General features: G+C 42.7%; 1 protein-coding gene and 1 non-coding gene across 6 annotated transcripts in view; one reads left to right on the forward strand and one right to left on the reverse strand.

Annotated features, from left to right (window-relative positions):
• Nucleotides 1-11906, reverse strand: part of AUTS2 (activator of transcription and developmental regulator AUTS2) — a 1192920-nt gene extending 1181014 nt beyond the window's left edge. For 3 of the 5 annotated variants that reach the window (XM_043914907.1, XM_043914908.1, XM_043914906.1), the window contains exon 1: nucleotides 10336-11906. In XM_043914907.1, the coding sequence (XP_043770842.1) occupies nucleotides 10336-10644 (309 nt within the window). In that variant the 5' untranslated portion in view covers nucleotides 10645-11906. The remainder of the gene's footprint in view (nucleotides 1-10335) is intronic. The other 2 variants (XM_043914910.1, XM_043914909.1) reach the window with 1 other exon arrangement.
• Nucleotides 11907-26688: 14782 nt separating this feature from the next.
• LOC122702385 lies at nucleotides 26689-26795 on the forward strand. The gene has a single exon (XR_006343245.1). It is a non-coding gene; the product is annotated as a U6 spliceosomal RNA (small nuclear RNA).
• Nucleotides 26796-27447: the final 652 nt, after the last annotated feature.

Genomic DNA, 27447 nt, shown 5'->3' on the forward strand with positions numbered 1-27447 from the left:
CCTACTTTCTGGTCCTAAGCTATTTGGTCTGCCAAATTAATACATTCCATTGCTGCTGCAATCTAAACAATACTTGATAAAAGATTAATAAAATAGTTGAGTTCTCTGCAACCACAACACACACACCCAGGGAAATTCATCAATGTCTTTTTATTTGCATATTTGGCTGACTGCCCCCTGCAGCAAATACGTAAGGCACCAATGCTCAGGTATCCTGGTTTATGGTTTGCATTTAATTCAGGGTGTCAATCTGCTTCTGTTTTAATTACATCCATCTTGATATGTTATTACAATCTCATGAAAACTTCTTTTCATTATATGAATGACTATAAATATATACACATGACAAACAGTTGTTATAAATTTTCTGGTTCAGCAATAAACAGGCAAGATGCCTTAGCCAACACGTCATGTGGATTTAATATTTTGAGTCTTTCTTCTTCAGAAGAAAAGTTTGATTGAGTCTTCAATTCAGCCATACTTCAAAGTTTACTTGTCTCAAAAATGTTCTGCTACCAACCTTGGTAAGTGGCTCTGAGTCTGTGAATCACAAGGCTGAAGAAAATATTCTACCCTCAAAAAATTACATTAAAATTTTAAGTGGGCCAACATTAAGATCATCTTACATCCAAATAATTATTTTATCTTTCCGTTGGATATTCAAGGATGAGAAACTCTGATATCATCACCCTAATATTTTTTTCTTTTACATCCTCATTATGGAGGGGAGGGAATGGTGTTAAAAAAGGACTAATAATGGACCTGCAGAGAAAGGCCAACCACTCACTGCGGGAAAGCAGAATGCTTTTAAAAGTTTCCTGATACTGAGCAATAATCAGAACATTTCTTAGAAAAACGGAATCTTTACAACCATGGGTGATCACCATCATTTGTGGTATTTGTTTTTTTTTTTTTTTCAGACTTTCATTTTTCTAAAGAAAAGCAGACAGTCCTCTAGCTTCACTGGATACCAGTGAGAGCCTCTAACTCCCAGTGTGATCTTAAGCAGGACAATTAACCCCTCTGGGCTGTGTTTTCATTTGCAAAATGAGAGGTAGAACTACAGCATTTCTAAAGACAACATCTGTGCCTCTAATGCTGCTCTGGCTTAGAAAGCACATCAGTCAACAACAGCTGAAGTGAAATGGATCAAAAGGCTGCTCTGAAAAAGTTGAGGTCCTAACTTTAGGACAAAACCTCCCTGAGGATTGTAGCTCTGAGCATTAGTCTCAAAACTGTAATTTCCCCCAAATAAACTGATCAGCCTAACAAACGTGGCAGGAGCAAACTTGCAACACATAGCAATGCAAGATACTAAATGCTTGCTTCCCCTTTTGCCCCAGTGAAAGTATAATGTCACTTGAAGTATATAAAATCATTTCTTAGAATAGCACGATTCAGGACCTTCGTTATTTTTGCCCACTGAACATGTATAGGGAGAGTGGGTGGAACACTGCAATTTCTAGTATGTGACTGGAAAATAAGTGATAACCTAATGTTCAACTATTGTTCTATCTACATCTTTATTTCCTGAGGGTTTTTTTTTTTTTCCTTCTCTTAGTTTCTAACTATGAGAAACTATTCACTAAATCACCAGTAACATTTAGCTAGAAAGCATAGCTGAACAGAGAACCTAGCAAACAACAAGTCTACTTCAGTATAACTATGAAGAAATCACTGCAATACCAGACTCTCTTAAATCCTCTTTACAAGCTTGAAAATATCACTGCCATGAGAAACTCTGCAGAAATCCAGAATGAACTTGGTGGGCTGTGCTACAGAGAAGGGTAGGTGTGGAGACAAGGAAAACAATACCCTGACATCCCTCAGGAACCATCACCACTTGACCCTGGCATTGACATAAACCCTGTCTCAGATTCAGTGTGAAAGTATCAGATTTCATCCATATAACCAAGAGCCACAATCTGTTTTCACAGGCTGTGTTTCCGTATGTAATCCAGGTCATTTCAAAATGCTTCAGTTAATAACAATCACACAGTATCTGTCTGCAATTTGAAGGCTTTCTGCCAAAAGTGAATCCCAACCTGCATTAGCCATTTTTCCTTTACTTACAAACTGTGGGCTTTTTCCTTCTCCTCTTGTGACTCCATTTTACTGCACCTGGGTTTTCCTGGATCCAGAGATATGGCACTACAAGGTATGGTGGCAAATCAAAATGACAAAATATTTGCATATACTTGGTCATTTGTGGTATTTATTCAGGCACACTCTAACCAGAGTTCAGAAATGAATGAGAAATTAGAATGATGAGCTGATAACAGTTCAGAAAACTGAAAACTGAGAAATTTACCCTCACAGTACTAACCTCAGAGTCCCTCAAACAGACAGTCAATGTTCAAATAATGAAGGTTTGGAATTTAAAGTGTCTACATTTCACTCAGAACTTCATAAATCCATTGCCTTTTATTAACTTGCATTCATAATTTTGATGATTCTGCCTCAGTAAAGGAAGAGAAGAGGAAAGAAAGGAGGGAAGTTGCAAGGGACGGTGGGAAGGAGGCAGGCAGGCAGTGGGTGGTGGGGAACCTACTGGATCCTAAGATGGGACTGACACAGGCACTAGTATGTGAAATAAAAACCTATAAAGACAGCAGCCTTACAAACGATTCCAGGCTGCAATTCCCCTTGCAAAATACGGAACAGAGACTGAAAAGGACTGACACACAGAAGCCTGTGCTTACCTGTGCTTAGCTGCTCAGTCGTGTCCGACTCTTTGCAACCCCATGGACTACAGCCCACCGATAGCCCACCAACCCCATGGACTACAGCCCACCGATAGCCCACCAACCCCATGGACTACAGCCCACCGATAGCCCACCAACCCCATGGACTACAGCCCACCGATAGCCCACCAACCCCATGGACTACAGCCCACCGATAGCCCACCAACCCCATGGACTACAGCCCACCGATAGCCCACCAACCCCAGGGACTACAGCCCACCGATAGCCCACCAACCCCAGGGACTACAGCCCACCGATAGCCCACCAACCCCAGGGACTACAGCCCACCGATAGCCCACCAACCCCATGGACTACAGCCCACCGATAGCCCACCAACCCCAGGGACTACAGCCCACCGATAGCCCACCAACCCCAGGGACTACAGCCCACCGATAGCCCACCAACCCCAGGGACTACAGCCCACCGATAGCCCACCAACCCCAGGGACTACAGCCCACCGATAGCCCACCAACCCCAGGGACTACAGCCCACCGATAGCCCACCAACCCCAGGGACTACAGCCCACCGATAGCCCACCAACCCCAGGGACTACAGCCCACCGATAGCCCACCAACCCCATGGACTACAGCTCACCAATTCTCTGTCCATGGAATTTTTCAGGCAAGAATACTGGAGTGGGTTGCCATTTTCCTCCTCCAGGGAGTCTTCCCAACCCAGGAATCAAACCTGCGTCTCCTGTGTCACCACATCACAAGCAGATTCTTTATCCCCTGAGCCATAGTAGTCTCTTCCTAAGCAAGCAAAGGAACCCAGATGAAGTGAAAGTCACCCCTCGCCTCCTCGGTTACTAACAGCATCAAGAGGAACCTATTTTCTGTGACCTTAGAAAGAAAGGTGCTGACTGCACACCCCCTACCCTGAAGGCTTCTTAGAAGAAATGAAGGAAGAACACAGTTCAAATCTGGAAGAAGGAACACAAATTCAGGGTCTCAACAGCCTTTAACTCTACGCCCCACTACCAGGAAAGAAAAATCTGCATTCATCTATTCATGGAACAGCTACACATTATGTAAGAAAAACTTGTTCTGACCCAGCTAAATGTCCCTAAATTAGTTTTGATTAATTCCCATTCTGCTTTTCCAAACTTCAATTATTTGAGAGTTTTTAAATCTTTTTCCCCACAGCTTTCTCAAATGAATAGCTGCTATCCCATTACCTTTTTCCTATATCAACAAAATATTGGCTTTAATCCTGACCCTGAAAAAAGTGTTGTTTCTTGAGAGAAAAAATAGCATGAGGCACTTTTACAAAGTTAGACTACATTTAGTATACTAGTGTATTACAGCATAGGGGTAAAATAAACTGTAAAAACACTAACCCACTATCCACCCTCTACACACACACACACACACAAACACACACACTCGCTCATTCCATATCAAAAAATGCAACAGACCTTATGTTCAAAGGCTTTCAAATTTAGCAGGAGGAACCTAAATTATTCTTTAGTAGCTGCTCTCAACTATTTTTTTTTTAAGCTTGGGAACTTTATTTCTAATCCTAACATTCTCTCAAACTACATAATTGTCATTTATTTTTGACAGCAAATAAAAATGTTGTATAGAGTCTTAGAATCTTTTTATCACCTCAACGTTCCCTGAATCTCCTAGAATCATACTGAATGTTCTTTTTTTAACCCTTTTAAATGGAAGAGAGAGGAAAACACTCTCAGAAAGGATCAAAGGCTAATCACTAACTCTGTGATTCGGTTTTTAAATTTACTGATTCATTTATACCCTGTCCACTTCCAAAAAAGACATAAAACAATTCATCTCAACAGCTAACACGAGGTGCATGGAATCACTATATCACAATATTCTACCTCATCTCACATAAATACTCCTGAAGGGATGCTCTGCCTTGTACAGTGAAATATCAAAATTCAGTTAAGTATAGTAAAATACTTGACGTCATAACCAAGCACATTATTCACAGTCCTTTTTCCTTCTATAAACTTTCTCACCACTTAGGAACGCCTCAGATCCTAAAGCTATGCAAACTGCCCAAAGTGAAATGCTGGAACTGACCCATTTACTCCATAGTACCATCCCAAACTTTCCAAGATAGAAAGCGAAAAACGAAACAAAAACACAGCTCCACAGCAGACGAAGGGTTCTGACCTTTCTTGAGCGAACACTTCATACATAAGCAAGCGAAAGGCAGATAATTTAAAACCTTTATTTTAACATCAGTGTCAACCTCCTTTCTCATCCAGCCTTCTTTCCCAACTTGCTAAAAAGCAGCAACAGAAGAAACCAGAAGGAACCAAGATAGGATAAAAATTCCCTCTGGCTGGAAGGTAGCTTGGTAGCATTAGAATTGGGCTACTATCACACTGAAAGAAAACCTCTCACCAATATTCACTTCATGGTGGGGTTGCTAACAATCAATTAAAGAGCTGACACAGGGCAGAAAAAGGAAGGAGAGATGGACTAATCATTATTTACATCTCACACTCCCCTTGCCACTCCCACTCAAGCAGCAAACTTTTGTGCCTGGTTTTTCAAGTTATCTATCATCAGCCAACATACTCAGAGATTATCAAGTTCCAAGATCTGGAAGGGACCTTTGAGATCTTTTCCAGCAATTCCCATACTGGATTATGGATTAGGAACTACAATGACAAGAATGAAAGTTCCCTGTGGTCAAATATTAGGAAATAAGACACATCACATCTCTTTCTCTAACATTCAAAATTTACATACACATTACAAAAGATTTCTAATCCTTGCAGAACAAGTTACCCATTTAATTCTGCCTGGCCCATCAAGTTCCAAAATTAACTGAGCGAAGAATCTCATTTCTTGGTCTGGACCACAACCTATGCACACCTCGAGAACTATGTTTCCTTCTAACTTGGGTATCTTTGCTTTAAAACTACCCTAAACCTCTCAACTTGTAGAAAAAGAAAAGGATTCCTTTAGAGAGTAGCTTCCCAATGTCACTCAACTAGTTAGGACAGCCTGGCCTGGAAGGTGGGTCTTTACACAAGCACTCTTTACTTATACCATTTTGTTCTCATTTCTACAGCCCCTTCTTGCCCCTCAAACCCTAGTCACTCATCTTGTTGCTATGCCTTGTTCACCATCCCCTCTTCTCAGAATCCCCTCCCCAATCCCTACTCTCTCTCTGTATATGTATATATACATATACATACTCTCTCTCTGTATATACTTTAACATATGAGGACCCATATATTCTCCAGGAAGCCTTCTCAAACACTTCAGCCTATCTCACTATTCCTTCTCTGAAAGCTTACTGCACTTACTTGGAATGAGGCATTTGAGTGCCTGTTTCAAAACTGTAAATGCTAGACTTAATTTACCAACTGAACTGCACACTCCTTCAAGGATACTATATAAATATAATATATTATTATATATATATAGACTTCCCCTCCTTCTAGTACCTTGCACATATCACACACTCCATAAATATTTGCTGACTGATACAAGAAACATGATTAATATTTTTTAAACTGGATAAGTGAGATTTGACCACAGTAAATTATCAGAGCCTGATATGCTATAAGTACATCAAATTCTGTACAGCCTACTTACACTACCAATGTGTGGGTAAGCCCTGAAACACAAAGAAAATGAAGATCCCATGAAAGTCTTGGTTTGATTCTCCATCCACCAGAAATGAGTCTTCCTTCATTTTTCACAAGCCTGCAAAGCTCCAACTGGCCTCCTGTCTGCTAATCCCTCCCATTTCATCTCTGCTTCCCTTGGTCAGTTGTATATAAGGAGGTTGCCCTAAGAAACCAGGGCACAACAGCCAAGTGAAGGGGGAAAAAATGGATTTGCAGGTTTTCAGTCATAGTGCTCACATGGCTTCCTAATCAAGATTACACAGAAAAAGAAAATGCAAATAACAGAAAGGCAATATTATCTGGTACATCAGAGTACACTGGCAGTACTAGATCCCAACATTCCCATTTATACTTTGTTTGCTGAAAACTGCTTTTTAATGAGGCTTGATATCTGGGGATAGTCACTTTCATTCAAAGAATATTCAAGTAAATAGTACCATACCAAATGATAATACTGCTGCTCAAATGCATAATGAAAAGAACACCATGTTCAACTTTAGCCTCCTCACTTACCCTCTTATCTTCTATCACAAGACTCTTCACAATCACATACTTGAACTTCAGGGCACAATTATTCAAGACAAGTGTCCCTGCAGAATACGAAACTACCTCTGCCAGTTTCACTGTATAAAGTGTGGGACTTCTCAAACTCTGTCCAAAGCTTTCATCATTTTAAATAAGAATCCAAAAAGAGTGAAAAATAAATCCACATAAAAATTATGGTTCTCATTAGACAAGTTTCTTATTTTTCCTCCAGTATTATGAATAAAACCATTAGCCTGGAACAATTTTATTAGGACATTTCACTATCTCTTTTTTTTAAAGGGAAGTCAAAATCAGCCACTCAAGACAAAAACCAAACCATGGAGTCAAACGATGCGTCCATTAACACCAAAAGTATACACTCCACAGTTTGCTAGCTACTGCTCTGAATCAAGCCTAAGGTTAAAAGCCTAGCTGTGCAAGCCAATATTTCTGGTTTCTTATCACAACATCATACTAGCAGCAACTCTGATGATTCGTGGTGACAACTGATTTCATTTCTAAACACAAAAACATAGTATGCATTTAGGATAATTCTTATCATATATAATTCTTAACATTTACAAGCACTCTTGTATTATACATTCCTGTCCAAGTTCATAGTTTAAGTTGCCTGTTTCCTAACAAACCCTCACATTTCTTAGTGATAATTCAGTAAATCTTCCAAACTGAGGACAACAGGACACCAGAGATTTTAATGATCACCACACACATATGCCTGACTATGAAGCATGGACACAAATGAGATAAGCTGCAAAGAGATCTATGTTGTCCCACAGAACCAGACATACATGATCATTTTTATTCCCCACTTTTCTTTTTTAACCTGAAGAGTGTATCTGCAGCTTTCCTACAAAAATTGGGACTCCTAAACGTAAATGCATGTGAAGGTATTTGATATTAGGGAACTGTTGTTAATTCACCTAGGTGTGATAATACTATGGGTTTGGGTGGGTTCTGTTTTTTCTTTCCTCTGAGTCATTACCACTCAGAAAGACAACTGTTGAACCTAGGTGGTTGTGCACCTTGGGGTTTATTATACTGTATTTTTGTATATGTTTACATTTTTCTATAAAGTTTAAAGAAACTTTTTTAAAAGTTAGACCTTTATAACCAGAGATACGCAAATGATATTCAGATATGACGGTATTATAATATTCAGCTAACCAAAGTAACCTGAGTTTTGAATCTAGAAAAATAGCAGAAAAAGATTCACAGCAAGAAAAGGAATGGTATTAATGGTACAAGTCAAACTTGGTCTTCTTTAAAAATTAAAAGTTTTTTACACCCAAAAGAAACTAGAATGGGCACATTTTCTCTCAAAAGCCAAATGGACAGATACACAAGCCCGTCAAGTATTTATTAAAAGTAAAACCACCAAAAATAACTGCATGTGTTATATTTATCTCTACTTGACCTTCAAACAGGTTTGTGGAAATCTGCAGGCCCCTCTTGCTTGCTTACTGTGAGGGGCCATAAAGGGCCCAGGAAAACCATGCTGGAAGCAAAACCACTTGTAAGCAGCTCTTACAAACACTGTCCTAAACCAACCACTGATAACAACCAAATTTTAGGCAGCATTTTCTAATTCACATACTAGAATACATATTACCATTTCAATTTCTATTTTAAAGCAAGAGAGAGACAGAGAGAAAGAGGTCACACTGTACAGTACCCTCCCACATTGGCAAAGTTGAAGCCACAGTTAGAATTATCCTAATAAGTGGTGAGCCTCAACACTCAAAAGAACTATGTAAGATCCATTTTAGCCAATAAAGTACCAGTTCTAGAACCAGAGAATAACTGATTCAGTCACCAACATCAAAATCTATGGCCACCAACACCACCACTCTCCATTCCTCCCCAACCACTGGCCACCATCCACCACGGTAACCACCAGGAGCCCAACCAAAAAGCAGTTCAAAGAGAAAAGAATAACCCTAACAGGAAGGCTTCCTTTTTAAAAATATTTAAACTTGACACCCAAACACACACACACAGCAATCTAAACCTGCACAGTTACTGCATGTGAGATTTAAGCTGTCATCAACAAAGCTTGCATTTGAGCACTGCAAACAATACCATAATAACAGCAAAAACCAAAGGGAAAGGGAAAAGTTTCTTTCAGGAACCTCACACCATCACATCAGGTGCAGGAAAGCCTAGAAACCAACTCCTATCTTGGTTTTGTGCTTAGGAAAGCCGGACCAACTCTGCAGAATCTCCAAGCGCCTGTGTGTGTGTCTGTGGTGTGTTGGGGGTGGGGAGAGGAAGGTGGGGGAGGAGAAAAGGGGGTTACATTTATACAGGCCAGTGACCCATGCCAGCACCAAACCAGATCCGTCCAGGTGAAGAGAGTTTCCCTCTGACCCCCAGACAATCTCCCTCTACTTGCCCCCCCCCCAACACCCCCAAGGAGCCCTTTAGCTGGCAGGATAATGTGCATTTGGAAATCAACGGTGCAGGTGCCCAAGGAATAAAGAAAGACACACATAGATATATACACACACACAAAGCCAATCAGAAAGAAAAAGAAAAGAAAACACAAAAAAAGGAAAAGGAGAGGGACAATTGGGTGACAAGCCCTTCAGATACCAGCTAGGATTTTATTCTTTCCTCACACCCGTCCTCCCTGGTGTACCTTTTTCTGTCTTTTAACCGAATTGTTCATATACACACACATGTGCATGTTATGTGTATAGAGAATATTACAGTTAACCCTTTCCGGAATAGAGCCCCGAACGGAATACTGAAAGATATTCCATCCTTTTCTCTCCTCCCTCCCCTCCTCCCTCCTTTCTCCCAACCAGGAGAAAACGCCCCCTTCCCCAGCTTCACCAAAAAAAGAAAAGAAAAAAGAAATGAAAAGAAAAAAAGAGGGGTAGAGGAAGGGGGCAAAGAACCACAAAACCCCGTCAGTCTCCGGTCCCGAGGACACCCAGGAAAGGTCTCTACTACACAGACACACACACAGGGACATATGGCTCTGGAGAAAGCACACGGAGAACCGTCCACAGGCGCCCCAAACCCAGCAAAGAGACTTCCACCAGCCAAGAAGCCATGATTGGGGAGGGAGAGGAGGAAGGAGTAGGGGCAGAGCTCTCCGTGGAGGGGGGCGCATTGTTGTGATGCCTGAACCCCTTTCTTTCTGCCCATCTGCTGTGGAGGGGGTGCGGGGAGGGGGCGCAGGGGGAAGGCGAGCGAGAACGAGGAGACCAGGAGACCAGGCACGGCTTGGCGATTCCCTCCTGCTGCCTGTCTACCCGCGCCCCCAGCTCCCCCCACCCCCCAACAATAAGACCTCAGCCTAGACAGACAGACAGCCAGACCGACCGGAGCGCGGCGGGGGGAGGCAGCAGAGCCCAGCACAGCCGAGGAGGGAGGGGGTCGTGGCTATAAAGGGAAACCGGGGGGGAGGGGGGTCCCCCTTACCTCCAGCGCTTCAAAAGTGACAAAGCTGGTCATGGCAAATCCATCAATGATGTCCTCTTCGGCCGAGGTGGACTCTCTCCGCTTCCTCCGCGGGGGTCTGGGCCGGGACGGGGCGGAGGACGGGGGCTTCCCATTGTCTTCCTTGTCGGAGCCCGACGACGAGGCGAGCGAGGGCGCCCGGGTCCGGCCGGCCCCGCCGCCGCCGGCCGCGCCGGCCCCCAGCCCGCCCCGGGAGCGCCTCTCCCGGTCTCGCTGTGACCGCGACCGCCGCTTTTTGCGGAGTCCATGGCCCCGCGTCGGGCCATCCATGGCTCTGCCGCGCCGGGGTCTCCCCGCTCGCCGCCTGCCCGCCACAGGCTCCGGCCGCGGCCGCACAAAAAAATTGACACCAACCTCTCCCTCCCCCTTCTCGGCTTCCCTCCGCCCCGAGGAGGGCGCGGGGGAGACGGCGGCCGAAAGAAGGGAGAGAGGGGAAGAAAGAGAGGAGAAAGAAAAGGGGGAAGGGGCGGAGAGAGGGAGGAGGGACGGGAGCGAGGGCGAGAGGCGAGGAGCCCAAGTGCGGGGCTGCCCACAGCACCGAGGGTCGGAGATTCCCGTGAGCAGCGCCGAGCAAAGTAATGGCTGAACACACAGGTCTCCTTTAGAGGGGAAAAAAAAAAAAAATAACTCACCAAGCAGGCAATAAATCAGAATAGCGGAATGCTTTGATCAAGAGACTGGGAGGCTCCGGGGAGCCCTCCCCGCGGCCATTCTCCGCCGCGCCCCCCGCCCCCCGAAAACGCCTGCCCGCCCCCCGCGACTCCAAATCCGGTCCGAAAAAGGTCGCGGGAAAAGTGGGGGCAATGAACTTCACCCGCCCCTCGCGCAGGAAAACACCCCCGCCGCCTCTCACACACGCCTCAGAGAAAACTCACTCCCTGGCTCCAAAATTTTTAAGAAATGCATCCAGGGGAGGCCAAGGCTTCCGAGCGACCCGACAGGGACGAGACCCCCCAGAGAGGGGAGCATAATAATGAAATAATTAGGAGGGGAGAGGGCGCAACTGGAAGCGGTGGAGGAAGGGAAGGAGGATGCTGGAGCAGTTGTGGGGTTTGCTTTTCGGGCTCGGAGGGGGAAGGAAAGGGAGATGAAAGAAGAGAAGAAGCAGTCCCTGATGCTGCCACCCACCTCCCCCCACCTCAAAAAAATATTTTTTCCAGTCCCAAAGAAGAGGTCACCCTTCCTCAAAAAAAGGGAGGGGGGCCAGTCAGTCAGTCGACGAGGAAAGCAGAAAGAAATCTCCAGCGGGAGAGACGCCGGTGTGCCGCCGCCGCCGCTGCCTCCTCTCTTCGCCCAGCCTGAAGGGAGAAGCACGGCCAGGAAGCGCCGGGAACGCCGCTCTCGCCGCCGCCGCTAACGCTGCCACAGATGCCGCCGCGAGAGCCCCGAGCCGGAGGGTGCACGGCGTGTCCCCGGGCGGCTGCAGCGGGAGCCCGGGCACGGCCCCATCCTCCGCCCGCCCGCCCGCCTCGCTCAGCTCCCGCTCCTCCCCCTCCGCGGCCGGCCCACTGCCGCGCCGCCGCCGCCGCCGCCGCCCGCCTCAGCCCAGCCCGGCGCCCGCGCGCGCGCGCCGCGCGCACGCGCACCGCCCTCCCCGCGCCTCGCTCGGCGCGCGCTCCCGCCCCCGCGGCCCCGGCCGGCTGGATCACGTGGCCGGCCGGGCTCCCTCCGCCCCCGCCCCCTCCCCAGTTGTAGAGTGTGTAGAAAGCACAAGGCTGGGGGCTGGCCGCGCTCGCGAGCCCAGGGCATGCGCGCTGGGGCGGCCGGGCCTGCGCACTGGGGGCGGAGGCGAGCCCGGAGCGGGGCGTGAGGGCGGCTTGGGGGCGTGGAGGGGGCAGTTAGCTTGGGGTTTACTCAGACCCGCCAGAGTTGGCGCGCGAGGGTGTGGGAGCCGCGGAATGTTCCCGCCAGTCGCGCTGGGGACGCCGTGCGGGCCGCTGTCTTCAGTCTACCCCGCGCGCCCGGCTCCGCGCCCCCCGCCCCGTGCTCCTCGGGACACTTGTCCTTGGACCCCTTACCCCAGGCCCGCGGAGGGCGCTCGGGCCGCCTTCTCCCAGGCTCCCAGGGTGTTTTCCTAGGGCGACCTGAGCAGCAGGGGAAGGAGGGGTTTCAGAGAAGGGTTACGGGCCCAGGGGAGGGGGGTGCGGCGGGAGGAGTCCCCCAGCTGGAGGGTTGCGACTGCAAGCGATAAGAAAGCGAGCGGGTGCCGAAGTGCGGACCTCTGCTCCGCTGTGGGGCACAGCGGGGGAGGCCCCACCGCAGAGTTGGAAACTTTTCTCCCACGTGGTAGCACAGCGAGTGGCCGAGTGACCCAGCACCCGAATGACCTCTCAGCCCTGCTAGCCTGCGGGGTTCGGGCGGGGAGGAGCCTAGAGACGCGCGAGCTGCTTCGGAGCGGGGAGCGAGCCTCCAGGGACCGAACTTGACCCTCGACTGCCGCCTCCGAGGGCGCGGAGGCGGGGCTGGAGGGGTGGGGACCGCCCCTGACCGAGGACCCGTTAGACACGCAAAACGCAGCCCCTGCCACAGAGGAGTTCCTTCATTTGTGGAGGAAGGAGAGGGGTCCCTGCTTTTCCTGTCACTGCACTTCATCCTGCCGCGAAGTAACTGATGGTTATAAAAACTTGTATTAAGAGTTGACTGCAGCCCAGAATCAATCAACAAATGCGACTAACCTCTCTAGGTAAAATAGCTGTACGTTTTTCGGGGCACTGGAATTTCTGATACGGATCAGAAAGACGTCGACAGTCTTTTCTCCCCAGCCTGTTAGTTACCCACGTCACTTTATGCCCAGGAACATAAACACCGTGGCATATCACCCCCTACCCCCAGTACCCTCCACTTGGGAAGGAAGAAAAGGAAAATGATCCGACGTTCTTTAATTGCCCTCAATGAATCAGGCACCGTACCGGACGCTTTGTTCATGATTTCTCCTCTTTAGAATCTAAATATGCACTTATTTTATTAGTACAACTGGAAAGAGGTGGAAAAGACAAAGGACATGGCAACCTGAGGTACACAAGATTTACTGATTCATTTCTTCATTTAACATTGATCAGGGTCTGTCACGTACCAGGCACGGGTGCAGAGAATACAGTGGTCCAGAAAATAGACAAGGTCTTCCTTCTTGGATCTGAATGTTCTAGCAGAAAAACCTCACTCACCTTGCCCTTAAGACAATTTAATTCAAATGACAATGGTCATTCCCTTAAGGCACAACTTGTTCCAAAGTCCCCAGGTATGGACTTCTTTGAAATTGAGGTAGAGAGTGGGACAGGACAGGATAGGGGGATGGTGGCCACCAAGAAGCAAGAGCAAACGGGAGCAACCGCTAAACCAGGAATTAGACTCTAGTTTGATGTTTGTGCAGGAAACAAGCCACTGACTTTAGGCAAGACTGTTGAATGACTAGTTTTGTAAGTCAAAAGAGGGTCAATTAAATGTTCAGAAAATCCCCTTTCAGGTCTACCTCTGGCCTTATCAAACGGTATACTTTCAAATAGACTGCTTAATTTCTTGAAACTAGTAACTGATAAATGGGGTCTGATGCAATTTATCAGGAACAGGGTGCCACTTTCCAAAATTACCTAAGATAACTGAATCTGCTGCCCCTAAAGCCATTAACTAAAACAGTACCTCGGTACACAGTGAAACTTCTGTGGTAACTCTCAGGCATTGTCACAGCAGCTGCTGAAATCCACCCTGAGGTTATCAAGCACTTTCCTAGAAAAGAAAAGAAAAAAAAAGGGCAAGGTCTCTGTCATTTAAAGCAAGGATCGGGGCTTATTTTTAGTATTTTTAAGAATGTGGAACATAAATACTGGTAAGTTTCAAAGAAAAGTAGGAGCTAATGTCCTTACAGTCACTTTTCAACAACTTTGGGGGTTGGGTTGAGGAAAGTGTGAAATTGGCAAATATAATAAAAAGTATAATACTAGTGACTTTCCAGAGTAGCCCTTGGCAGTCTTATCTTTAAAGAGTAAAGTCTGGTAAGGGAAAAAAATGGATGTTAATGCACTGCATCCAAGAACCTTGCCTCTGGCAAGAGTAATTTGCAAAGGCATTTTGGGATAATGTTTAAATGATTTTTTTTTCAGGGTCCAAGTGTAATACTCCCTGGAATTGGTAATGCCTTTTGGGTCAGAGTCTCAATTTTCTTCCATCAGAGAATTAAAACTGTGGATTATATCACCCATATTTGTTTCAGATTCTCCGTATTGTCTATGTTGTAAAAGCTAATGATTAATAACCACCATATAATAACCTAAGCACTTACTATGTGCCAGGCATTATTCTAACTTGCATTAAAATAAATATCTCATTTAATTCTCATATTTTGAGAAAGATTTTATTATACCTATTACACAGGTAAGTTAAACTGAAGCTTAAGAAGTTTAAGCACAAAGTGGTATGATTCTTTCATAAGCTAAATTTGGTCTGAGTGACTCCAAAAGTTGTTCTCATAATGGTTATACTGAAATGCCTCCCTCAGAATGATTCCTCAAGAGATCAAAGACTGTCTACTAAAGTTAAACACATGAAAATGCTTTGGCCCAGAAATTTGTTTCCTAGGCATATACCAATATCAAATATATACCAAAAGATATCTATTAAACAGCTCAGAGCAACAGTATTTATCATAACCCTCAAAGTGGAAAACAACCAGAATGTTCATTGACAGTAAAGTAGATAAATAATTGGTGATATATAACAGAACACTATATATCACTAAGAATGAACAATTTGCTTCTAAATGCAGTAATATATATGAATCTCATAAATATGATGCTAAGTGAAAAAGTGAGACCTACAACAGTTTGTTTTGTACAAAAACAAGCAAAACTCATTTGTGCTATTGGATGTTAGGCTAGTGGTTACCCTTAAGAGAGCTAATGACTGAGAGGGTCCAAAAATAGGGCTTCTGGGAATTGGTCACGTTCTGTTTCCTGGGCTTGGTACTGGTTGCATATGTGTGTGCAGTGTGTAAAACTTCATCAAATTACACATCTCTCTATGTATATTACCCTTCAACAGCAAAAAAAAAAAAAAAGAATTTTTTAATGCTATGTGGGGATATTGTTTGCATACATATGAGTACTTACGTAATACTTCATCTTTTTCATGTCACTACCCAAATGCTCATCAACAGTAAAATGGATTAATAAGCTATGGTTTATTCACACAATGCCATGCAGTGTGACTATACGAGAAAATACTGCAAGTAAACCAAAATAAAGCATAGCATATTATCAGATTTCTTATTAGGCAGAACAAACGATAAAGCTTAAACTTGAAGTGGGAAGCTTGAATTAGCTGGTAAGTCGTATCAGCAAAAGCTGAGGTGAATTCTTAGTTACAAGATTGTACTTGATAAAGAGTAAAGCTAAAGAAAATAATTCCAACCGAGGTTGCTTGTTTAGCAGGGAAGACACTCAAGTACTTCTGGAATACACAAAGGAAAAAACTTACTTCTGTGTGCAGGAATAAACTACTTAACCCAGGAGAGCCTCTCCAGTTGTGCAATCTTTTATTTGAATCAATGGTTAATACTCAAACTACATCTTGAACATTCAACCTTGACTAGACAGAGAATACCATCATAGCTCAACAACTGAACTATACTCTGAGCCTCCCAACGTAGCAGTAGCTATTTTTTGGTATCAGATTTTCTAAATTACTAAATTTTTATATCCTTCTAAGTCTTGCACTTTGCACTCTGCCAACATGGCAATTATTAATACATTCTTCTTGATAGTACATACTGGTATATAATGTTTGAGTTTAATTTATTAGGAAAATTGATTTTTAAGTCAAGGCACTAAGGTTTATGTTTTGGTCGTTAATAACTTTCAGTTGCATACTTTGTGTGTGTGCCTGCCCCGCGACCAAGGTAGAGCTAGGCTGGTTAATGGACCTAACTTTACACCGTTTCCAAATGAGCAAATAAGGAGACTAACACATTGAATGTCCCTGTTTAACACTCATAAGTCGCTTTTAATAATAACTATTCCTAGGGAGAAGTGATAGCTTGCATTAACTGACAGATAGCCCATCAGCAGTAACATTGTTGTAACTTTGCCCTAATTATCACCTGCTGTTTTAATTTTTTTCTGTGCTGGAAATTGTTTTTCAAACTGCAGTTTTAATGTACAAAAAAAAGTGGGGGGAGAAAACATGTAGTTCAATTTGCTATATGTTGTGTGCTTTCATAATATTATATAATAAACTTTCATCATCTCTGCGGGTGCCCCCTGATGACTGACACGTTGATCAACCCATAATCTTCAGACTCTGACACATGAAGCCAATGAAAGATACCTGCTGGTGACCAAATGATGGTCACATGAAAGGTAGTTCTGGGAAATTTAATAAGCTTTAGATTTTCACAAAACCAATGAATCTTCCCATTCCTTCTCAGGGCAATCCTTTCTACTTGAACAGTCATTGACACATGGTCAGGTGGGGAAATTGATGGATAATCATAAGAAAAAATTTAAATGACTCTTTTATGCTACCAATGGGAGATCTCTGTATTTATTACTGATTATAATGAACTTGCAGATCAGTTTCTCAATTGGATTCGGTAGATGACTTGTGATGGTTCATGAGTTTATTTTTATTTGAAGAGCAGTGTAGATCTAAAAGGATCAGATTCAGATAACATCTTGATTGAAGAAATTATCAATCCTTTGGAATTACATGAAGAATATAATAAATTATAGTCCAGACCCATTTACAAGCACCTATTTACAAAGCCTGCTCAGTGGTAAAGAATCTGAGGTTCGATCCCCAGGTCAGAAAGATCCCCTGGAGAAGGAAATAGCAACCCACTCCAGTATTCTTATATGGGAAATCCCATGGACAGAGGAGCCTGATGAGCTACAGTCCATGAGATCTCAAAGAGTCGGACACAACTGAGCAATTGAACACACACACACACACACACACACACACACACACATTTACAAAGCTTAGTAAATTATTTTACATTATTTTACATTTCAGCCTAGTAAATTATTTACATTTCAGTTTAAGGTCTTTGACGGTCTGGTCCCAGTTACAGTATTAACCTCCTTTATTAACTTCCCTTATTCCAGCATGTATATTTCTATGCATCCTAAGTCATCTTTTGCAAGGAACATTTCCATGCTTTTGCCCATGCTCGTCCATCACCCCCAGAATCTCCTCTCCTGCCATCTGGCCTTACTGAATGTCTACTCATCCATCAAGACCAATTTATCCATCAGTGCCAACTCATCCAAAAAGCTTATGCAGATTGCTACTTCGATTCAGAATCAGCAGCCTCTTCTCTGCTTACGTGGCACTTTGATTTATGTATATCTCAATGTATTGTTATATTTTTCAAAATAATACAATCAGCAATCATGTACTCTCCCAGAAGCTTGAGAAATAAACATTTCCAAAATACTTGAACCCTCCTATGTATCTTCTTTGGTACTGGTCTTCCTCTCTCTCCACTCCTTAGCCTGCCTCCCCCCTGCCCCACCCTCCTAACAGAGGATCGTTATTCTGAATTCCATGCTTATCATTGCATGCATTTCTGTATATATTTGCTTCATTGGAAGTATCCCTAAGCAACATATTCTTTTGCATGTTTCAAATTTTACATGAGAGTTATTGGCATTGATACATAATAGTTCCTGAGTGAGTGAAGTCGCTCAGTCGTGTCCGACTCTTTGCAACCCCATGGACTGTAGCCCACCAGGTTCCTCCATCCATGGAATTTTCTAGGCAAGAGTACTGGAGTGGGTTGTCATTTCCTTCTCCAGGGGATCTTCCCGACCTGGGCATCGAACCCAGGTCTCCCACATTGCAGGCAGATGCTTTACCATCTGAGCCACCAGGGAATTCCATATATATTCCTATACATTCATTTTCACTGTTGTCTGGTATCCCAGTGTATGATTATTTCATAACGTATTTATTTATATCTTATCTACAGACATTTAGGTTGTTTACAGTTTTTGTCTTTATAAATACACAGGTTGGGACTTCTCTCGTAGTCCAGTGGCTAAGACTCCCCACTCCCAGTGCAGGGCACCTGGGTTTGATCCCTGATCAGGGAACTCCCAATGAAGACTGAGGATCTGGCCTGCCACAGCTGAGACTGTGCAGCCAAATACATATTAGAAAATAAGTAAATAAGAAGGTGCACAAGGAGACATGACCCTCTTTTTCCACACTACTGTTATAAAACTTACCACACTATTCTATAATGTTCTAATTCACACATCTCCTGACTTTTTTCTATCACTTGATAAACTACCAGATAGGGACTGGGCAGACAATGGCAGTTACCCAATAAATGTTAACTGATTTGATGACTTCTCCGTTCTGTATTTCAGTTTAGATTTTGTAGGCTCAGGCTGTTGCTTTTTAATTACAGTACAGAAGAGGACTTGCGTTTTTAGATTTTCATAATTCTACATCAGAAATCCTAAAGGGAAGCATCAAGGGAGAGTTCATTGGTCAGGCTTAGTATAAAAATTGGCTCCTACCAAACATCTGTCTTCAAAAATGACTTGGTAATATTTCTGTGTCCTCGATGCCGCTGTCAATTTTGGAACACAGTAGATGTTTCTCTATGAAATTGTGATTACCCAGTGACCTCATTTTCCTTCAAGTGCAATTATTCTTTTGAAAAAATCCTAAAAAGAGGAAACAGCATTTTCATTTGTGATGAAAATTTACTGACATTCAGAACAAACAAATAAACACATTGTTTCAACTATCCAAATAAGACTATTAGCCAGTTTCTAGAATGGGCTCATATGATCAAGAATTTTCATGACAGTTTTTTAAATAGCAGGGTAGCTGATAAGAAACTAGCAGAAGAAAATATTTATAATTTAAACTGTTTATATGTTGTCAATACAATTCTACCATATGTATGTTTTCTCCCAAAGTTATATTTCTTAAATTTAAAAGAGGAATATTATATATACAAAGATATTTATAACATTATCATTTGTAATGGGGAAAAAACAGAAAAACAACATAAATGTCCTACAATAAAAGATAATTGAGTAATATAACATGGAAATATGTTACAATTTTATGGATTCATTAAAATTATACATATGGCTTTGTTAGGATGTGTATGTGTTAATCAATGACATAGACTTGTACATACATGTGACTACAATTGCTTTTTTTAATTGTTAAATTATATATTGTCTATATAAAGTTTAGAAGGAAGAAAACTACACACATATTTGCTTTATTTTAGTGACAATATGGATGGAAATTTATTTTTAAATTGCTTTTCTATATGTTGTGTGCATGTTTAGTCACTCAGTCGTGTCCAACTTTTTGCAATCCCATGGACTGTAGCCCCCAAGTCCCGTCTATCCATGGGATTTTTCAGCAAGAATACAGGAGTGGGTTGCCATTTCTTCTCCGGGAAATCTTCCCGACCCAGGGATCAAGCTAGCATCTCCTGTGTCTTGTGCATTGCAGGTGGATTCTTTACGTGCTGAGTCATCAGGGAAACCCATGACTTCTAAAAACTGTATAAGTACAGTATTTATTTTCAAGTGAGGTGTGTGTATTAAGGTGACTGACTGTCCTTTTTTGGCTTTGAACCAAAGGATTTCTCTAGGTGGAGGACTTTTAGTGCTAAAAGTGGGACTATCCTGGGCAAACTGGGATGATTGTTCACCCTATAATGTGTCTTTGATTGGTAGGAGAAGGTGGGAAGAAACTGTCATTTTACTTGAGTTGTCAGGAAATCAAGTAGATACTAGTTTGGCCCCTAACCAGAAATTACTACAATTTAAAACTCTACTCTCCATACTGTGGCTAATCTTGGAAAATTGCACACCAAATCTTAAAGAGACAACCTTCCACTAATTACATATTCACCTGGTATCCGTTTCAACAAATGAAATTACTCTCAGCATACATTAATTGACATAATTACTGAAACACCAAAATCTGATTAACCACTGTGGCTCAAAGGAAAAAAAGAAAAAAAATCATGGCTCCAGGAAATTGCAGAGGTGTTTTTTTAAAAAAAAAAAGTGCTTTAAAAGGTTGTTCAACTTGTAGATAGCTTTAAATAAAGCTAATAAATCATGGCTACTTCATTATTCACTCATGAGACAATTCTGTGCTCTGAACAGTATATTTTGACTGTATTGTGGTTTTAAAGTAAGTTGTCCTAATATCCTTGGAGAAGGAAATGGCAACCCACTCCAGTACTCTTGCCTGGGAAATCCCAGGGACAGAGGAGACTGGTAGGCTACAGTCCATGGGGTCGCAAAGAGTTGGACATGACTGCACGACTGAGCAGACACACACACACGTCCCAATATCCTGCACTTTGTTGATTGTTCTTGTAATCTCCATTGTGTGTTCTTTAGTGGCATAGCACTCCTATTAGAAGACAAATTGTATCCACGACTATTATCTATTTTCATAATTAACAATCGCACAGTTATTCTAGAAGCCCAGCAGCAGCAACAATGATATCTTTGTGCTTGCAAAAAGCTTACTTTTCAAATTCCTGGCTCTTTTTTCCTAAAGCACTGACATCATAGTAGAGCATTGTTCTTCCTGCTTTGGGTTCGAATCATCTGATAAATTAGAGAAATCTGAAGATAACGAAAGAAGACATATGCTAGTATAATTTTGTGAGGCAAAAAAGGGCTCTTCTTGGACTTCTACATTTCTCTTGCTTAAATACATGGAATCAATTGTTTTGTGGTTTTATTTCCTATGCTAGATCATCCTTGCCATTTAAAATGTGATCCCTGGCACAATTCACTTTCCATGCTCTCTGTTCCAGTTACTGTTCTATCATTAGAATACCTTTGCTTTCCGGGATTTTTCATCAAAGCTCATCGACATCTTTGATCATCACCATGATTGTTGTTGGGCTTCCCTGGTGGCTTGGTGGTAAAGAATCCACCTGCCAATGTAGGAGAGTCAGACATGACTTAGCAACTAAACAACAAGTGACTATAGCTATTATTTAATTTTGCTCTTCTATACAATATGCTCTTTATTGCAAAATTTGGTTGTTATCCATATCATTAATAACTAGTCCCATAATTAATATAGAATTCTGCCTTCATTGAAAATTAACTCCAATAATTCAAAGAAACATTAGAAAAACATATATGGACGCATTGTGGCATAATTCTTCAAGATAAAAACAGAGGTATGCTCATATTCTTTTTTAACTCTCACTTGATCACATGGGATCAAGCACTTCACCCCCTGCAAAATCTCTTGCAAACTTCTGCTTCGCTTACATTATTAATTTATAATTGTATTTCCTATTAATAATACCTTAATCTTATCTAACAAAATATAGTGACATTGCAACCAAAACTATAACAGGGGAAAAAAATGAAAAAGAAAAAAGAAAGGAAGCTGTAACTCACCATAAAAAACCCACAAAGATTTTATGCGGGTATTATTCAGTTCAATTCAGTCGCTCAGTCGTGTCCGACTCTTTGCGACCCCATGAATCGCAGCATGCCAGGCCTCCCTGTCCATCACAAACTCCCGGAGTTTACTCAAACTCATGCCCATTGAGTCGGTGATGCCATCCAGCCATCTCATCCTCTGTCATCCCCTTCTCCTCCTGCCCCCAATCCCTCCCAGCATCAGGGTCTTTTCCAGTGAGTCAACTCTTCCCATGAGGTGGCCAAAGTATTGGAGTTTCAGCTTCAGCATCAGTCCTTCCAATGAACACCCAGGACTGATCTCCTTTAGGATAGACTGATTGGATCTCCTTGCAGTCCAAGGGACTCTCAAGAATCTTCTCCAACACCACAGTTCAAAAGCATCAATTCTTTGGCACTCAGCTTTCTTCACAGTCCAATTCTCACGTCCATACATGACCACTGGAAAAACCATAGCCTTGATCAGACGGACCTTTGTTGGCAAAGTAATGTCTCTGCTTTTTAATATGCTATCTAGGTTGGTCATAACTTTCCTTCCAAGGAGTAAGCGTCTTTTAATTTCATGGCTGCAGTCACCATCTGCAGTGATTTTATATGTACCCGTTATTGTCAAGCTTTAGGTCTCATGCTGTAGAGAAATTGCAAAGAAAGAGTAACAGCAGAGTATATTCTGTTCAACATTCAACAAAAGTTAACTTTTCTTGGATTCCCCATGTTAGGCATCCCAACCTTTTCTAACAGTGTGTCAAAGTTTCTCTACCTCAACACTTTCATTTCAAATATGCGCATGCCCATGTTCATGCACACACACACACACACACACACACACACACACACACACACAGAGGTTTATTTGTGGTTCAGTTCCCAGTGACCAACTCTTTCTTCCATTCTGCCAGAGATCTGTTGATTATCCCAAGTCACCTTTGTATGGGACAATCAAAATATGATAACTTTACAGTCATTGTTCATAATGGATGCCAAAACCTTCAAGAAATGAGACGTCCACAATGTCTCAGTCATTCCTGAGCATGCTTGCATGCCAAGTTGCTTACGTTGTGTCTGAATGTTTGCGACCCCATGGACTGTAGCCCGCCAGGCTTCTCTGTCCATGGGGATTCTCTAGGCAATGATACTAGAGTGGGTTGTCATGCCCTCCTCCAGGGGATTTTCCCAACCCAGGTATCAAACCCATGTCCCCTGTGTCTCCCACATTGGCAGGCGGGTTCTTTACCACTAGCGCCACCTGGGAAGCCTGTCATTCCTGAGATTACTCATTAACTATATGGGGAAATGGAATTGTAACACTGCAGACATCTGGTAACTACCACTTTAACTGAATAATCACACCTCAGCACCAAATATGACATCACACACCTCTGATGTGATGCACGGAGGACACAATACTTACATACCATCCCTTCCAGAAAAATGTCTAACCTGAGGACCTGGTTGGTGGTACAGTGGTTAAGAATCCTCCTGCCAACGCAGGGAACACAGGTTTGATCTCTGGTCCAGGAAGATTCCACATGCCATGGAGCAACTAAGCCCAAGCGCCAGCATGACTGATACTGTGCACCTAGAGTCTGTGCCCTGCGGCAAGAGAAGCCACCACAGTGAGGAGTCCACGCAACACCACGAAGAGTAGCCCCCGCTCGCTGCAACTAGAGAAAGCTTGCATGCAGCAAGGAAGACCCAGTGCAACCAAAAATAAATAAATAAATATATTTTTTATAAGTTTAACCTGCACCTAATCATTAGGACCCAACTAGACAAATCTAGGGCTTCCTATGTGGCACAGTGGTAAAGAACTCGCCCACCAAGCAGGAGACACAGGTTTGATCCCTGGGTCCAGAAGATCCCCTAGAGAAGGAAATGGCAACCCAATCCAGTACTCTTGCCTGGAAGATTCCATGGACAGAGGAGTCTGGCGGGCTACAGTCCAGACGGTCAAAAATAGTCGGACACAACTGAGCACGCACAGGCAAATCTAATGTGATGGACATTCTGCAAAACAACTGACTTGAACTCCTCAGAAAATGTCTGTACTGGGAATTCCCTAGCGGTCCGGTGGTTAGGACTCCGTTCTTTCACTGCCTGGATTCAATTGCTGGTTAGGGAACTAAGATTCCTCAAGCCGTGCAGTGCGGCCAGAAGGAAAGCATACAAAGAAAGCTGGGGAACTGTAGAACAAGGGAGGGGTTAATTGAGGGACAATGGAATGCAACAGATGATCCTTGATTGGATGCTAAACCACAAAAGATAAACTACATAGGACATTATTGGGATGACTGGGGAAATTTGAATACATAGTGGATTTTAAATAATAGTGTCGAATCAATGTTAAAATCCTCAGGGAATTATCTAGTGGTTATGTAAGAGAATAGCCTTTTTCTTAGGAGATATATGCTATGGTGTTTAGGGATGAAGTGTCATGATGCCTGCAATAAATTCTCAAATGGTTCAGCAATGCCTTTATATCTAGGCAGGGAGTAGAGAAAGAGAAATAAAAATGAAACAAATTTGGCAAAATGTCAACAATTGGTAAATCTAAGTGAGGGGTATTCAGCTCTTCACTGAATATTCCTGAAGCTTTTCTGAAGGTTTGAAATGTTATAAAATAAAAAGCTGGGGAAAACATATTAAGCCAAAATCTTGCATTTTCAGAAGTTAATACAGCATAGGAAAATGCTTTTCTTCAGGCCTACAAGAAAATACAAAGGACTTCCAATGTGTTGGCCTGAGCATGAGTATAAAATAAGGAAGGATTAGCCCAGCAAACCAGCAGGACATTGTTCTATAGACTACACTGTTTTGTCCACTTGTTTTAGGTGAAATATATATCATATTCCATTTATATATAATTATATATTGTGTATCATTAGATATACTCTAGTCAAAGATACCCAATTTATAAACAAGTCAAGAGGCCTAGAGAGGGATGGTACCTTACCCAGAGTCACACAGGAACACAGTGACAGAGTTGGACTTTAGAACCCAGGAGTCCTGTGTTTTATTAACTATTTAAAGCTTCCTCATTTAGTTACTGGAGAAGGCAATGGCACCCCACTCCAGTACTCTTGCCTGGAAAATCCCATGAACAGAGGAGCCTGGTAGGCTGCAGTCCATAGGGTCGCTAAGAGTCGGACATGACTGAGTGACTTCACTTTCACTTTTCACTTTCATGCATTGGAGAAGGAAATGGCAACCCACTCCAGTGTTCTTGCCTGGAGAATCCCAGGGACGGCGGAGCCTGGTGGGCTGCCGTCTATAGGGTCGCACAGAATCGGACATGACTGAAGTGATTTAGCAGCAGCAGCAGCATTTAGTTACTTCCACCAAACAAAAGCAACAACAACAGTTTAGAATTTCCCAAACAATTTCAGTTTAACCAAAATCTTGCATTTCTTTTGTGAATAAGAACTACACAATCTCTCTTCTTTCCCTACCTTCTGTGAAAATGAGACTACAAAGCAGAAATATGTGTGGCTCCAAAGCCTTAGGCATATGAGATTTTTGGAAACTAACTAAAGACAAACCTACAACAGGAAATTATTGTAACCAGAAAGCAAAGTTTGAGGCCATGTGTTTCCTTACATAAAAGTGACAGGACAGACATTCAGGTTAACTTAAGGGAGCTAAAAAGAGATGATTCCTTCTTTTCAGAAGGTTTGAGTGAATTTTTTATTAGTTTTTGAGATGTGGCTGAATATTCAGTAGAATTAAAAATTGTTTGAAATTTAGTTACATTCTGTTCAAAAAACTTTTTCTACCACTGTTTAATATAACCTATGATGTTTTCACTTCTAGTGCCACAAATTTGCTTGAGTTACAAATGTTCTTTCAGTATTTCCACTCTAGTTTCTAACTTGAAGGAAAAATACCCAGGAGTCAGTCTCTGTTGTTGCTGTTGCTATTGAATCCATGTTGAAACCCAAGCACTGCACCCCTTGAAGACCCCTGTTGCATGCATGTCCATCATTAGTAAGAAGACACAGGACCACAGAGACAGGTTAAGAGTGGCATCAGGCCCATGAACAAGTGGTACCCAATATCCTCTCTATTTTTCTACCAATTCTTTGTGAAAATGAGACCACAGAGCAGAAGAAAGGACTATAACAATATTATAGCCCAAGTGACCTTAAAAGCAAGGAAAACCCTATTATTTGAACGGATCATCCTGAACAGTATTAGTCACTCTGGATATGACAGAAGTACACTTCCAGCTACAACATCAGAGTAAAAACATTTTCAGGACTGCTTCTGTCTCGAGCAAGCAAAAGGAAGATGTACAATAATAAGAATGCTGTCTTCTGTACAAGCTTTTTTCAGAAATATTTCATATTAGAAAATGGAATCTGACATAAATGAATCTGCTTTGTTATACAGTCTCATTCCTTCTATCCCTTCAGGTTGCTTCTACTTTGCACACAATGTGTTATATGCCTTAGAAACCTCTTCTTGCCCTTGGTAATGAACATCATGACTTTCTCCCCTTGAAATATTATGACCATCTTCTCTGTAAAATGTGAACATATTTGATATGTGAACAGTAAATATATTTCTTTGTTTGCTTCCTTAAGTAGTATCTTGTGGGAGTGTTTTAGTTGCTCAGTCTTGTCTGATTCTTTGCAACCCCACGGACTATAATCCACCAGTCTCCCCTGTCCATGGAATTCTCCAGGCAAGAATAGTGGAATGGGTTGCCATTTCCTTCTCCAGGGAATCTTCCCCACCAGGGGTCAAACCTGAATCTCCTGCAGGAGGATTTTTTACCATCTGAGCCACCAGGGAAGCCCAAGTAGTATCCTAGCATAACTTAATTGCTCCTAGCTGAGATGATGAAACTTAACATTTAGGCATAAAGTACCATGTATTAGTGCTCGCTTCGGCAGCACATATACTAAAATTGGAACGATACAGAGAAGATTAGCATGGCCCCTGTGCAAGGATGACACGCAAATTCGTGAAGCGTTCCATATTTTTGAAGGTGAGGGTGGGATGTTTCGAAAGAACAGCATGTATATTATCTATGGTGAAACAGATCACCAGCCCAGGTGGGATGCATGAGACAAGTGCTCGGGCCTGGTGCACTGGGAAGACCCAGAGGAATCGGGTGGAGAGGGAGGTGGGAGGGGGGATCGGGATGGGGAATACGTGTAACTCTATGGCTGATTCATATCAATGTATGACAAAACCCACTGAAATGTTGTGAAGTAATTAGCCTTCAACTAATTAAAAAAAAAAAGTACCATGTATTAAAGATCTTCCACCTGGTGCCAATCTACAAATTCTTACTCTTTCTGGGAGAAAAAAGTCATTTAGGTATATGTATGGCACCAAAATCCCAAGACAATGAAAAAAGACTTTCTGGGGTATATTAAAAATAATTTTATTCATCCTCAGCTAGTCAAACCTAGAGGAAGATTAGGAGATAAGTTGCCCACATTTATCATCATCCATTCAATCAATACACTCACTAGACATTTCCCCTGACATTCTATTAAACCAACCCCCTCTACTAAGAAGATAAAACTCTTTAAATAGAAAATAAGTAGACAGTGATGAACAGCAATATTATCCCTGCCTACCATTTAAGTTCCTAGGACTTTGGTAAACTTTTGAATCCTCTCTACTC

Source organism: Cervus elaphus, chromosome 10 (assembly GCF_910594005.1).
Source record: "Cervus elaphus chromosome 10, mCerEla1.1, whole genome shotgun sequence".
In the NCBI taxonomy this organism is placed as follows: domain Eukaryota; kingdom Metazoa; phylum Chordata; class Mammalia; order Artiodactyla; family Cervidae; genus Cervus; species Cervus elaphus.